Raw genomic sequence first — 15,652 nt, 5'->3', positions numbered from 1 at the left:
GTTCTCTGCTCTGACAGAACCACTCTGTGCATACTTCCATCATTGCACTTAACAATTCCTCTTGAAATTATATGTTCACCTATATGCTTCTCTGACTCTATTTCTAACCCTATAAAGAAAATACCGTCACTTTAGGGCAATCCTAGTTTAGTTCATTCTTTACCTGCTCTAATCTTGTCAGACAGTGCTTAGTGTGTGAAAATCTTTATGAAATGAGAAACTTTATCCACCTGTGGTTTTGAGGCCACACAATTTATTAGAGGTTGATTCAGGACTAGAACCCAGATCCAAATCCAAAGAAAATGTTTTTTTTGTTCAGTGTATTTGTTTTTTTCTATCAGCCAAATTTGGAGAAATGAGTATTTTCTTTATCTATTTGACCCTGAAAAGGCAAGAAGGCATTAAAACTTTCTTTTACTCTAACACTCTACATTTTACTTTATTTCTTATAAACTAAAAAGAAATGGACAACCCAGGCTTCTAAAAGTTCAAAGGCTATAACTATAATATTGAAAACATGTAAAGTAAATCAGTGCTGTGGTCTAAATAAACTATATTTTCTAATTCAACCTACCCTAGCACTATAGAAAATAATTGAGCTATACATGATGCATTTTTAACTCCCTAAGCTTAAAAAAAAAAACCTAGAGCCCTAAAGAGCACTTTTTAAAAAGGTGAAGCATGTTATTTCATTTCCATTTTTCCAAAAATACATATATAAGACTTATTTAGGACTTTCACACTTGCCCGAGAACCTTGAGTGGTTGGCCAGAGCAAACTAGTGGCTTGGATGGCCTGCCAACAAGTCTTGAGGAAAGCTTGCTGGATGATAGTCCTTTGGTAAAGGAGTGTGGCCCCATTTTTGCAGTTTGGAACATCAGGGCTGAGAGTTAGTAAGCTGATCTGATTTGGAGCAGTAGCATTAGCAGTACAGTAGGATAAGGGCATATTTCTGATGGCCGGAACAGGAGGAGCCTCTGGAATCTTAAACAAAAGCTGAGATCCTGTTTGGATTAGGAAGATAAGTTTCTAATCATCCTATAAATAACAAAACAGAAGAAAGATGTGGCCCCTCCAGGATAATGTAACTACACTTCTTAAGCAAGCAGTGGCAGAAAACAGAACGCTTGCTGAAGGTAAGGTGGTGACCTGGATTGGGGCCCAGGAAGGAAGACATTGCTGCATAGTCATTTAGCAGCCATAATGGTAGATCTCGGCTTCTGGCAGGCAGCCTTGTAGACTTAATTATATAGGAGTGAACATCAGCACAGGCGTAGACGGTTGTGATGGCCTCCTCTAGCAGCCAGCTCTTCCCTGTAAACTAATCTTTCCAAGAATCTAATTACAGCATAAGACAGTGCTTTCTTTCCCCAGTTCTTCTTAGTCCCCACTGTTTTATGTCGACCTTGGCATTGGCATTTCACCACCTCTCCTTTCCCATTGCTCTCACCATTGCAAAGCACTCACATGCTACTAGTAAATAAAGAATGTGGATTTTGAAATGCATGTAGCAGACTGTGTGCTTTATAAAGCAAGACCAACCTTACTTACAATTTATAAAAACTAGACAATTAACTATAATGTGACTTGAGAGGTGAAAAAATGCCCTGCACCGCCTCCCACCATACATGCACACACACACACACACACACACGGTACCTTCAGTGGCTCCTTGCATTGCTTGAAATTTAATCACTATGGATATAGATTGCTTTAGATTAATCAACTTTTTCATTATAAATGCAAATATAACTAAGATCAATAAAAAGCCTCCTGAACAATATGGTAGAGTAGAGCTCTCCAGTGAGTTACAGGTGAGATGTGAGATATTGATGGTGAGAAATTTCTTATAATGATAAAACACTTTAAATCATTTTTAACAATCATGTAAAAATTGACAACAGTTGAAGTTATGTTTCAACATTACCTATTTGGCTTCCTATGTAAACATCCTGAATTCAGAAATTACTCTGGCAGGTAAGATTTTATGCCTACCACTTGACGCTAGAGGGCGCTTTGTCACGGTTATGCCACATAGCACTTTCCCAAGATACGTCATACAGGTATTGTCGTTTTTTAATGTGTGCCACGACATGAAAAGATCACAGCTGTGATTCATTTTGGCATTTAATTTGTTTATGTAGCATCTGTTATCAACTATATCATAAAAGAAAGGATATGTTAAAATATAACAAAAAACAAAAACAAAAAATCTCAGAATAAAAAAACAGTCCTTTAACTTGAGTAAATTTAACATTAGGAAAAACTCACTACATTGTCTTTATTTCTCTCATTTTTCCTAGGACTCAACAAACTTTATCATGAGCCAGCACTGGGTTTTAAAAACAGTGGAAAGAGCTTATTTAATAACGGCAATTGGAAATTAATATTGATTTAAAAGATGTGAGGGGTAGCCTATGTAATATCTGTAGAACTTCCTTATTAGTTTCCAAATTGTATTTTCTGCAATCCAATATTAAAATTTATGTGCAGTTCTTAAGCATCAATTGAGAATCAGAAGACATGGGCCGAGGAGCATTTGGGGATTATTTCTGGGGGAACAACTTAACAAAAATAGTAGATAAGCACTATGCTAGATGCTCAGGATAAATGAACAGGACTGGTCTCTGTATTCAAGAAGCCCAGAGGGATCATACACATGCAATAAAATTAATTGAGGTTAATGAGATAAGTGCTCCAATAGACTTATGTACGAGATTTAGAGATAGCACAGAGAAAGTTGGGGTATAGCAATTACCTGGGGTGGGGGAGCCCTTGCCATTTTTTCTGAGCATGGAGAAATTATAAAGTAACTTCTGAAGAGACCTCAGGTTTTCCAACACTCACTCATTTTCTTTGCCTATAGAAGCACTTCCGGAAGAGTTGGGAGCTTAATGCAAAAACTGATTCCAAACTTGGATTCCAAAATAACTATCATTCCTTTTTTTACCTTTAATTATGCTTAAGGAATATTCTTCTTTTCCCAGTCATTGAACTTCCTCAGTGAGCCTTTACTGTTAAAAATGATTTATGCAAGGAATTTGCTTGATTTGATGCAGATTTGGTTATATACTTTTTATTTTATGTAGTGGAAGACTTGGGCTAGAGCCTTCTTGCAACAAATGAAATGAAATGAGATGGGAGTTAACTTATAACCTAGCAAATTAAGCAGCAGTACTCAGACTGCCTGCTGCCATGACAGTGAAGGGGCCAGGCTGAAAAGTGGTAGCCCAGACACCACAGTAGAGTTGAGATCTCTGGGCCATCGGTTCACTTCCTTTATCCTTCAGCTGTGAAAATGTGGCCTCAGGTATTATTTGTTGGCATAGACTTTTCTTTATAATTACGCACAGCCCATGATTCAGTGTCACTTGGAAACACACCTGTGGTTTGCTTTTAAAAATAACATGAGGGCCGGCCCTGTGGCTTGGTGGTTAAGTGCGCGCGCTGCGATGCTGGCGGCCCGGGTTCGGATCCCGGGTGCGCATTGAGACACCACTTCTCCGTTCATCCTGAGGCCGAGTCCCACATACAGCAACTAGAAGGATGTGCAGCTACGACAAACAACTATCCACTGGAGCTTTGGGGGGGAAAAAATAAAATAAATAAAATCTTTAAAAAAAAAAAAAAAAAATAACATGAATTCATAGATTCAATAAAACCATGACAGACATTTGTAATAGGAAATATTACATAGAAAAATACGTTTTTAAAGATATTCAGGGGCTCTGTTTTGATTCTTTGGTATAACTTTTACATGTTAATTAGTGACTTCATGATGATTTAAAACTGTTTAGCAGATATATGAAATACTTCAATTTTCATAGAAAAAAATTTTAACTTCAAATTAATGGCATAGTTTTGCATGATAGGAAGCCAGCTTTTGTTTTTCAGGCAATTTCGTGATATAGTCTCATTATGAAGGCATACTGTTTTTCAATAAAATCCCCCAAAAGGATGTTTTCCTTCATGTGATTATTAATAACTAAGAATAATTCATGGTTAGACTGACAATTACTGATAATCGCTAAGAAGCTGTTCTGAAAGTCATAAGCCTGTATTCTTGCAGAGCGTATAACAGGTGTTCCCATTCCCTGTGTCCTTTGTATACACATTCATTCTGTATTCAAATCACAGAAGCAAGAGGCAGGATAGGGTCTCTTACCTCACTGCTAATTTCCCTAGCAAATAAACCAGCAGCTGCTGGTCCATGAACCAAGTTGCCACCAGGAACAGGGTGCTGTATGCATGGGACAGGATGCTTTCATGGAGCCCTTCAGCAGCACAGTTGGGGTCTTTCAGTGCAAAATATACCTCCTTCTCTTAGGTAAGGCACTGCATGAATTGTGTTTTAGCTGTTGTTTTTTTTAAATTGTGGGCATAAGGTAAATATTTGCTGTAGGCTGTAGATTCACTCAGTTGAAGAACAGCTCAGAACCTTTTAAACAATAACACACTTTGTTCCACCAAAGAAGCAGGAACATTTAGGAGAAATGAGGTTCAGTAAATAGATGGTTATTGTTTACTTAGAACAACAATTATTGTCAATAGCACTAGTTAAGAAAGTTAAAACATTCTAAAAACCTAATGAATGTCTTCTTTTTACAGAGTTTACGTGTAGGTTCAATAGTCCTCAATGCATTTTATTTTCCAAAAATTCTTATAGGCTGTGAATTTGTGACCGCTTATAGTGAAACTCAAAACTATTTATGAGAATGGTTTTCTGTTTTTTACATTAAAGATATTGTGGCAAGCTGTGAGCTCTACTTCATTTTAAATTACCTATCTTATGAAATATGGAAAAAGGTGAGGTTCCAAACTGACAAAAAATATTTTATACACAATAGGGAGACATGTGTAAAAAGTTTTTTCTTTAAAATGCCTTTTGCCTTTCTCTTTGCCCAATGGCTAGTCCTATTAAAAAATTTTTTCTCTACCTTACTGTTTTTCCCTCATTCTCCTCCTGATCCTTAGAGTTTAGAGGAGTCTTTCTCCAACATTCCCACTGTTTTTGTGTCATCGTTATTTTCACCAGATATTCTCCTTTCTATTCTTTCCTGTTTATCAATTTTAAAAGTTATTAGCTTCTCGTTTTGTTTATATTCAACAGAAAGGAATTCAAAAAAGACTTTATTGCTTAAATTGTAACAACTTAGCTAAATAAGCAATTTAAGTTTTAGCCTTCTTCTGTAGTTTAGAGCCTTGCTTTCACTGGTATATTTTGTTATAGTTTTCATGTAAATCTGATTGTTATTCAAATTTATACCTAATGTTATATGTATCCCACATATTTGAAATGTACAGTTTGCAAATTTTTTTTAAAGTGTTTGAGTTTCCCATAGTTGTGATTGTTCTAGTGTTTTTGTTGTCAAATTCAAGCCTATATAGATTTTTAGTTTTTGAAATTTTTAGAAAAATTAAACAATTACCATAACTAGCTTTTTATCTTTTCTTTTCTGCATTTTTCTGGGCTTTGAAAGTATTCTATGTGTCAGTGCCCCACTTAATTTTATAACTGGACTGCTGTCATTTCATAAGTAATGTTTTTATAATTGGCTTTAAGAAGAACTTACAGACAATTCATTTGAGGAATTCAGCTAAAATAAAATTAAAATGTACTTGAGAGAAATAGATAGCATGTTCGTAAGTAGTTAAAACAGTTATTATCCCTTAAGACTTTCTTTCTTAGGCAAATTTACTTTTCTCCATTGGTAATGTGTTGTAAAGACCAGAGATAGTGTGGAAATCTTTTTGTTTTTTGGAATGAATATCTGTTTGTCTTTTCTTTTAAAAAAATCTTCAAAATGTAATTTGTAGTCTATTCAAAGTACAATTTCATAATTTCTATTTTCTCTAAAGATGCAAGAGTTTATTTACAGTCAACAATAGTTTTGTTATGCTTGCTAATATCATACATGATAATGGGGAACTAAATGCCAACTATTTTGAACTACATCTAGAGGTCACTTTGTGAAGTCTGATGTTTATATTCAATACAGTGAAACTGGGCTAGGGAGTCTTTTGTTGCCGGAATATAGATAAACTTTACAATATGACTTCAAGCGTTTCTTAACACTGGGCATTCCTTTATAATGCTATTGTTGTACAGTTTAAGAGAGTCTCTAAAAGGGAGATTATTGCTATAATTTTGTATGTCAGATTATTAATGGTATTATCAATGTTTCTCCAGATTAGTATAATGGCTGATATGCAAAAATTCTATTTTCCTTTTTTATACTCAAAAAGTAAGTAGTAGTGAAACTAATAATGAAGTTGAATTTTTATTTAAGTCCAAATATTTGGAATATCAAAAGGAAATTAAGATTTCATCAATTTTTATATCATTTATTTTCTTGAAGTTTATTTGTCCATACAGAGGTTGACTTTCTAAAATCAATAGTTTTAGTCCTTTAGGTTTTCTCATACAACTAGAAAAGAGCACTTGAAAAATTTTCAAAATGAAGCTAATTTTTTTAAGTTAGTAAACTGCTGCTTTGGCGGCATGGTTTCATCACATCTGTAGCAGGGAATACAGCAATGGCAGGAGACTATGTGTTCCTGAAATGTAGAGGAAGCATCCAATTATCTGTTTATTCCCCAAAATTCACTATTACTAAGGATTGCGTCATGTCAATAGGTTCATGTCTTTCCTGTAAAATGAAAGGATTTTAGGTGGGTGAGATAAGATACTGTATACAGAAAATTTCATTGCTTGCTGGCATTCTTATAACTTGCTACATATAATTTATCTGATAAAAATGGTGTAGGCAATCTAAGGAAACAGCTATTGTAACCACTGTACCCTCACTGTCATACATACATTTGAAAAAGCACACATATTTGAAAAAAAATCAAATGATATGATTTCATATCATTTGATATAATCATTGAATATATTCAGAGATATTGATGGCAATATATTATTTAAGGTATTATTACATGACACAGTTTCTAAAGTAGTCCAAAAGGCTAGTTCACCTCCCTTAAACAATTATTGTAAGTGCCATGTAAAATGTTATTTTCTACTAAAAGTAGTTTCATTTTTCCCTGGGCTGCAATATTTGTATTGTATTTAATATTTTATTAAATATTATATAGCAATATTTAAAAGCAAATATAAAATTTGCTTCCCATAACTTCAGTCATAGACTCTCCAATTAGTCTTTTCGTACTAAAGATTCAACATTGTGATTCAAGATCCAAAAGTCACCAACATTTCTATTCTAGTCATGCTAGCACTCCATAGTAGTAAAGTGCCTCCCAACCATTTTCAGAATATTACAATCTCAGTTTATCTTTTTCAACTACAACTACAAAAAAAAAGTAGATAAAAAAGGATTCTTCTCCTTACCACCCTCCCCCCAACAAAAAATAAAGTAAACAAGGACTTCTGCGATGACTTCCTCAAACGACAAGAACAGATTGGCCAGAGTCGCATTCAGGCCGTCTATTCTACATCTCAGTCTAGCAGTGGTTTCTAGGTTGAGCTGTAAAATGTATTAAATGGAGTAGGTGACCAAACTACTCACGTCAGAGGCGGCTACTGAGTTTTATGTCAGCAGCCATGCAGCTTTTTCCAGTGCATTCTCAAGGCAATGATGTGGATTCCCACCATCCCTCTTGATTCCTTGGCAATAAACATAGAATTGCCACTTTATTAAAGGATATCCGGGGGTTGACAACTTAATAAGTAGACTAAAACCTGAGACTCAATACTTCAGAATTCTTCGGGCCCTCTCTCGATTAAATATGGGCCCTTCACCTTCAAATGTAGGGTAGCTGCTACCCTGAGAAAAGCATCTCAGAATGTCAAGAACATAAATGTAAAGAATAGAGAGAGTCCTTAGACCTCATCTAATATTACTTTTTTCTCACACATGAGAAAACTGAGGTCCAGAGAACTAAAATGACTTGTCTAAGGTCACTTAACTGACCAATCACCATTTTATCCCAAGTATGTGTCCTTTACTAAGACCTTGCGTTTCAGTGGATTTCTAACTTTATCAAAGTATCAAATACAGAAATCTCTCTGCAAGTTTAGAGACTACGTTCCTGAAATTCCTTATTTCAAGGTAATTTGCAAGTGATAAATTTAAGAGTATGTGGTGGAAATAGGATAAGGGAGTCCAAGATTAAGAGTGAACCAGGAAACCCTCATAAATATATTCATATTCACTGAAGTAAAAAAGGAGACAGCAGGGCTGTCCCGGTGGCGTAGTGGTTAAGTTTGTGCTCTCCTCTTCAGCGGCCCGGGATTCGCGGGTTCGGATCCCAGGTGCGGACCTACACACCTCTCACCAATCCATGCTGTGGCGGCATCCCACATACAATATAGAGGAGGATGGGCACAGATGTTAGCTCAGGGGACCAATCTTCCCCAGCAAAAAGAGGAAAGGTTGGCAACAGACGTTAGCTCAGGGCCAATCTTCCTCACCAAAAAAAAAAAAAAAGGAGATAGCAATATGCTTAATAAATACAGTGATAATTACATTTTACCTATCTTAAGTTAATAACAATGGGTACTCAAAAAACTAATTTTTGTTTATTGCTTACCAGGAACTTGTCAGGAGCTTCTTATCACCAATTTTAATGAAAGGAATATAGATGCATGTTGTTTTGTAAAGATAACATATACTAAGAGGAATCTTTTCCTGTACTGGTCCCCCATCCAAATGCCCAATGTCCCTCTAAATCTATGACTTCAAGAGCTTCACTCCCTTCTGTCAGCCTCTGCTGCACATATCTCAGACATCACTAGTTTAAAGTCCTAGATTTACTCTCTCATCTTCTTTTCTCTCTCTTATGATTTCCTTGCAGAAACCACTACTCCTTTTCTGCAGTCCACTTTATCTCCTCTTTAGAATTCCCAGCAATGAGTTTCTTCTTTTTCTAATGATTCTATTTAGGAACAACTACAAATTTAATATTTTTGCTTAACAAGAATGTTAACTGAAACATTCTTGCACAAAAGAAAACAGAAGAAAATCATACCTTTACAACTTCTTCGTTATGGACCAAACCACTAAAATGAATGTGTGTGTTCAGCCCATTATCAGAAAAAATATATATGTAAGTCAATCACAAATACACAGCCCAAGGAGACTGTTAAGACACGTTTCTTTTTCCCATATAGTCACCTAATTTTCAGTCCGGATAGTCAATTTCAGTTGAGCATCTAGGAGTCCCTTCTCCTCTAACATCCTCTGATCTTCCTCTTTGTGCGCTCTCCTCCTGAGTTCTTTGCTCTAACTTCCCTGCCAGCCTCAGGGTCTCACTGTCTACTGACACCTAGCCAAAGACCAAAACCATGGAAATCTTTGCTCCCACCTCTACCCTGGGGAGGAAAGAGAGAAATTTACTGCTGATCGAACTTTATTCCGCATAGGAGCAGTCCTACATCTTTCAATTTCTCCAAAGAAATCATCGCAAAAGACGAACAAACCTTTCTACCTTTCCCTTCCTAATTATCCAAGTCACAACATGATTTGGATAAAGCTTGAAGATCCCCTTCCTTGTAGGGATGAAAAGGGGTGGGAATCAAAGAGGATAAATATTTTATATACTAGAAAATTGAAATTGTGAGAGATCTCTTTTTGTGCCTGAATTTCCGTCTCTTCTCACCTACTTGAAGATTTTGTTCTACCTTTATCCATCTCTATTCTGCTTCATCAACATTTCACTTTCTAGTGTTTCATTTCCAGTAGCTGCAAACATTCTGTTCAGCATCCATGTAAAGAAAACAAGAAGAAAGAAAAAAACATTTTTCTGCTCTCCTTCACAGCAAAACTCCCAGAAGTGCTGTCTATACTTATTGTCTCCGATTTCCTTTCCATTCTTTCTTGTTTCCCTCACTGTTCAAAATACTTCACATTTAAATTCCTCCCATTCTCTCCCCCACCATTTCAAATGTTCATATGATGAAGGTACCATATTGCTCCCTTGTAAAATGAGGATTTTGAAACAGAGAGTTTTTCATTAGGATTCCAGTAACATGGTAGCCTGAGCTAAGGAGGAGTTTCTTCGCGCTGCAAACACACAGAAATGCTAGATAAAGTGAAACAATATATCATGGCTCCAGGTAAAGATGGCGCAGTCTCCGGGTACCAGAAACTAGGAAGAAACCTGCAAGCATAGCAGCAAGTGCAGGGGCCCAAACAGCCCAGGCACACAGGAAGTTAGGAGCCAGGGCTATGCAGTGGGCAGAGCTCCGTACCCCAAGGCCCTCCAGGCCCCTCATTCTCTCCTAAACCTACTTTAGTCAGGCTTTCGTGCCCAGTATGTCCTCTCAACATTGCCTCTTGGATGTCTAATGGGCATCTAAAATGAACATATCCAAATCTGACTCCTGATCTTCTCCCAAAAAACCTATTCTCTCCACAGTCTTCTCCATGATTAACTCAGTTGCCGATTAATAAATGACAAATCCATTCTTCCAGTTGATCAGGTCAACAACCTTGGAAATATTCTTGACTCCCTTTGTTTCTTGTGTCCCATCCCCAATGTGTCAACAAATCCCATTAGCACCACCAGTCTTTTCACACAATATCTTTTACTACCACCCTGGTCTACAGCACAGTCATCTCTTGCCTACCCTGCTCCTGCTCCTGCCCGTGTTTCAGTCTATTTTCACAGCAGCTAGAGTGCACCTTAAAAAATAAATAGTAATATCCCTCCTCTGCTCGTAAAACTCCAATTACATCCCTATCTCACTCAAAGTAAAATTGCCAAAGTGTTTGCTGTAACTCGAAGACGCTGTCTGATCTGGCGCCGGCCACCTTGCTGACCCCTTGTCTCACCACGCTCCTCCTCCGCTCTGCTCCATCTGCTCCTGCCTCGTGCTGTTCCTCAAACACACCAACCAGATTCCTGCTTCTGGGCAGGAATGACTGATCATGACTGATAACGGTTTAATGCCACTCTCCTTGGGATATTTGCACTGGGCAAGGCTTTAGCTAAAGGGGAAAACTTCCAATAATCGACTATTAAGCCATTTCAGAAGACTTTGGAGGAAGATTCTTAGGAGGAAGTATCCCCTCAGTGTTTCTCAAATCGCGTAGTTTGATTAGGATGTGATATGACTCAGACATTAATGCTGTCACAATTTCAAACGCTTTTAAAGGTTTCATTGGACTTTAGAACTAATAATCTTTCCCAGTTCTCTTTTTCTTTAACAGTCATAGATAATAACTTCTGCTTTTCCTTTTCATCTTGCCTTTAAAGAAGTCACGCAATCAGCATAGTCTTTGGGTGGAGTTTTAAAATGCAGAAAGTTTCAGAGACAAATATTTACCTCTACAGGTAACCGATACTAGAATGGTTAGTACCAGAAGCGTCTCTTTGAAAAGGCTTATCACCCGATCAGGATCTCTCTGCATTGCCACTTTAGATTGTGAAATGTGGCTCAGGGTCTTGATGGCTCTCCTTTCCTTTGTGGCAGGTGCTTGCTCGGGGCTGAAGGTGGCAGTGCCATCGCACACCATCCATGGCATCAGGGGTCAAGCCCTCTACCTCCCTGTGCACTATGGATTCCACACACAGGCATCAGACATCCAGATCATATGGCTGTTTGAGAGACCCCACACGATGCCCAAATACTTACTGGGCTCTGTGAACAAGTCTGTGGTTCCTGACTTGGAATACCAACACAAGTTCACCATGATGCCACCCAATGCATCTCTGCTCATCAACCCGCTGCAGTTCACTGACGAAGGCAATTACATCGTGAAGGTCAACATTCAGGGAAATGGAACTCTATCAGCTAGTCAGAAGATACAAGTCACCGTTGATGGTGAGTCCACTGTAAGTGACATGGGCAGCTGGGTAGCATGGTAGTTAGCAAAGGCTCAAGAGATTAGACTACCTGGGCTTTAGGTCCTGGCTCTGCAACTTTGGGAAAACTAATTAACCCTTAAAGCCTCAGTGTCTCATGGCACGAAAGACATTATCTACCTCATGAGGCTTTCTGAAGATTACATAAGACATGCATGTAAAGGATATGCACAGTGCCCCGCTAAAGGTAATCAAGCAACAAGTAGAATTTATTATTGGTTTGCTTGGGAACTATCAGCATAAAGTTGCTGATATAATGAGATGCAGAAAATCTTATTTTCTTAGAATGCACCCTGGGAAGAGCCCTATTTTTGTCATTTGGAGACTTTTATTTTGGTACACTGTTTGGGGGAGGTTGAGACTTGCTCAAGCACCATACTTAAGGAACAATAGAAGTCGCTGTAAATGTTCTCTGAGAGAGAGTGGGGTCAGCTAACTTTCAGACGTTTATTTTCCTTATTGAGGTATGTAACTGGTGTACCTTAAATATACTATGTCCAAAGCTCAACTTCTGATTTTTCCCTCTAAACCTGTTTGTTTAACAATATTCCTCCATTTTAGTAAATACCAACTCCATTCCATCAATTGCTCAGGCCCAAGCTTTTCAGTCATCATTGATCGCCTCTTTCTGTCATGTGCTACATTCAGCCCACAAGTTGACCCTGTCAGCTTGACCTTCAAAATATAGACAGAGTTCAGTCACTTCCCACCACCCCCACTACCTCCCCGATCCACCCCACGTCAGCTTGGCCTGGGCTAGCCTAACAGCCTGTCACCTAGCCCCCTGCTTCTCCTCCTGCCCCCTCAGCTTAAAAGCCTCCCATAGCTTTCTATTACTCAGAATAAAGGTCAAAGTACTCACAGTGGCCTACAAGGCCCAACATGATCTCCCCAACACACCCAGCACCTCTCTGGCCCCATTTCCTACCTCTCTTTCTCTTACTCACTCTGTGCTGACCACGCTGGCCTCCTCGCTCTTCCTTGAACAGGCCAAACGCACTCACACCTCAGGGCCTTTGTACTTGCTGTTCACTCTACCTAGACTGTTCTTCTCCTAGGTAATAGCATGGATCTCTCCCTTATTTCCTTTAGGTCTTAGCAGAAATGTCACTTTATCTGTGAAGCCTTTCCTGACCACCTTATATAAAGTATAACTTCACTCCCGAAATACAGAGAGAGTGAGAGTGAGAGAGAGCAAGAGCGAGAGAGAGAGTTACTCTCTATCTTGAGTTCTGCTGTATTCTCTTCATAGCACTTAATTCCACCTGGGCGTATTATATATTTTTATTTATTTATTGTTTCTCTTCCCTACCTGGAATATGAGGTCCATGGGAGCAGGGACTTTGTGTTGTTTCCTGCTTCGTCCTCAGTGCCTGAAACCTGTCGCTGGCTGTTAGTGGGTGCTCAGTGAATATCTGTGGAGGAAATGAGTGGAGATGAGAGAGACTGCAGCAGAGTAAAGACACGGGATGTGGAAGCAGATGCCTAGAGAGCAAATTTAGGAAAGGAAAAGGAGAAAATTCTAAAGGAAATATTCATGAAATTCTCCTGTGTAATATCCTAACTCTCCCCAAAACTTTTAATAAAACATCCATTTCTTGTTAATGTGTAGTGAAATTGGATCTGTCTAAGGAAGTGCAACCCAAAAGCCTTACTATGGGTTTAGGGCCTGCCCACAAAGTCTTCTTAGGAAACTTCCACATTGGATTTACACTGTTTTAGGCAAGTATATGCTCACAATACCAATGTCTATTCTAATGATTGGTTCTCCCTATGCAGAACCATCGACATGTTACCCATGTGACTTATCCCATACCACATATATTTCCACACATAGACATATTTTAAACATAAGATTTTCTACATAATAAATATACATAACGCATTTTTCTTTTTAAATCATAAAAATGTAACCAAAAGCTCTTCTAAATCCTTTGTTCTTGCCAGGGAAGATATAGGATTACACTGAGTGGACAGGTTGATTTTACCCATCTTGAGAAAGACTGGAGGCTTCAGAACTGCTCAGCTCCCCTGCAAGTTGCCTTTCAACTCCCTTTCTCCTTATCTTTCATTTTCTCCTATCTTCTCTGGGCTGAAGGATTGGGTCTGTTTGTGCCCTAATGAACATTTTCCAGTGTAGGAAAATGAAAGTATGAGTCAAGACAAATTTATCTGAGGAGATGCATCAACCCCAATTAAAGGCTTTGTAGAAAATTAAAATCTAAATATTGGAGCCTATCACCTGTCACTTATATATCATCCCACACTCTCTGTGTCCTGTAATCATACACAGAAGGAGATTATTAAATGAATATGTCTCCAAAAAGCAGGAGAGAAACGTTGCCAGAGTTAAAGCCATCTTCATTTTGTCACTAACTGCTCTGTAACTCTCGGCAAGTCACTGTCCTTTATCAGAGTCAAGAACCTCAAAGATTCATGAAGCTTGCTGAAAATGGTTGTGAGTACTTATATAATTCCCATCCTTATCCAATAATTTTAGAGTTAAAACTCAGGGAGGAAATATTTACCCTTTCTTGGAAATTTATTCATTTGACAAATATGTGTCTACTGTGTACCAGACCCATGAAATAAAACTATTTTCTTATGGCTTGAGGTTCCAACAGCAATTTCTATTGGATTTGTCTTTTATATCTCTAAAGTGGTGTAATCCCAATAACACATTTTATCCTACTTTCAGATTGAATTGCTGTTGAAATGTAGGCTTTGGTTTGTCAAAGTGATTGACATAATGTTGCAACACAAATGCAAAGCAATTAGAACATATAATTACTTTGCTTACATAGAAGGAAAAGTAAATGGTACATATGTGATTCTCTCAAACTTTCCCTCAGTCTCCCAAAAGTATAATATATATGAGCTTTATATTTTACAGGTGATGGATAGAAATTTGGGTTCACCATATCTACCCCAACCAGCTGCTCTTGGGACACTAGGACAAATCAAGAGAGGGGAATAACCATGTGAATTTTCCCTCTGAGAGTCTACCTTTGTGGTATTGGGGAAAGCACAATGAACAGGAAAGAATGAAGTGGGCATTTAACTTCAGTTTACCACTAACTCTATTATCTATAAAGTAAAGGTTCTCATTAGAAAATCCTTGCAGTATAAGTTCTAGAATTTAGTAATCTCTGCTATAAATGATACTTTTATGTTTTATCATTTTGCATTTTCTGTAACTTTTTTATTCTCTTCTGTAATTATTGCCTGAACTGTCCACATTTACAAGGTATAAAACTGTAGAATCATTTCCCCAGGATGTAACATTTGAAAGTCCTCACAGACTTTTATTACAATCCCCTGGTGGCAAAAATCATTTCTATCTCTCTTGATATTGCAGACCCTGTCACGAAACCGGTGGTGCAGACTCAGCCTTCCTCTGGGGCTGTGGAGTACGTGGAGAACATGACCCTGACGTGCATTGTGGAAGGGGGCACCCGACTGGTTTACCAGTGGCTAAAAAATGGGAGGCCTGTACACACCACCTCCACCAACTCCTTTTCTCCCCAAAACAACACCCTGCATATTGCTCCAGTGACCAAAGAAGACATTGGGAATTACAGTTGCCTGGTGAAGAACCCTGTCAGTGAGATGGAAAGTGACGTCATTATGCCCATCATATATTGTGAGTTTTTTAAAAAAATATTCATGAGTTTTCTTCTGGGAATTTCTCACAAGGATAATCACAGAGAATATCAACACAAGATGTCATTTGGTTTTTATCATTATCTTAGTGCAATACTAGTTGTAATCACACTTCCTAGGCACTGTCTTGTCATGAAATATATTTATTTGCATAACCCTA

The 15,652-nt window shown here is 38.0% G+C and overlaps 1 protein-coding gene across 3 annotated transcripts in view; it reads left to right on the top strand.

Moving 5' to 3' along the window:
• Positions 1-4,248: 4,248 nt before the first annotated feature.
• HEPACAM2 (HEPACAM family member 2) overlaps positions 4,249-15,652 on the top strand; it is a 33,848-nt gene continuing 22,444 nt past the window's right edge. The window contains exons 1-5 of one of the 3 annotated variants that reach the window (XM_087434955.1): positions 4,249-4,327; positions 4,742-4,806; position 7,775; positions 11,438-11,788; positions 15,188-15,472. In XM_087434955.1, coding sequence (XP_087291081.1) covers positions 4,249-4,327; positions 4,742-4,806; position 7,775; positions 11,438-11,788; positions 15,188-15,472 — 781 coding nt within the window. Of the gene's footprint in view, positions 4,328-4,741; positions 4,807-7,774; positions 7,776-11,405; positions 11,789-15,187; positions 15,473-15,652 lie in introns of all 3 variants that reach the window. The other 2 variants (XM_087434958.1, XM_014788174.2) reach the window with 2 other exon arrangements.

Source organism: Ceratotherium simum, chromosome 1 (assembly GCF_057802395.1).
Source record: "Ceratotherium simum simum isolate JZ-2026a chromosome 1, ASM5780239v1, whole genome shotgun sequence".
In the NCBI taxonomy this organism is placed as follows: domain Eukaryota; kingdom Metazoa; phylum Chordata; class Mammalia; order Perissodactyla; family Rhinocerotidae; genus Ceratotherium; species Ceratotherium simum.
Note: the sequence above shows the minus strand (reverse complement) of the source record. Positions and strands in the feature narration are given on the sequence as shown.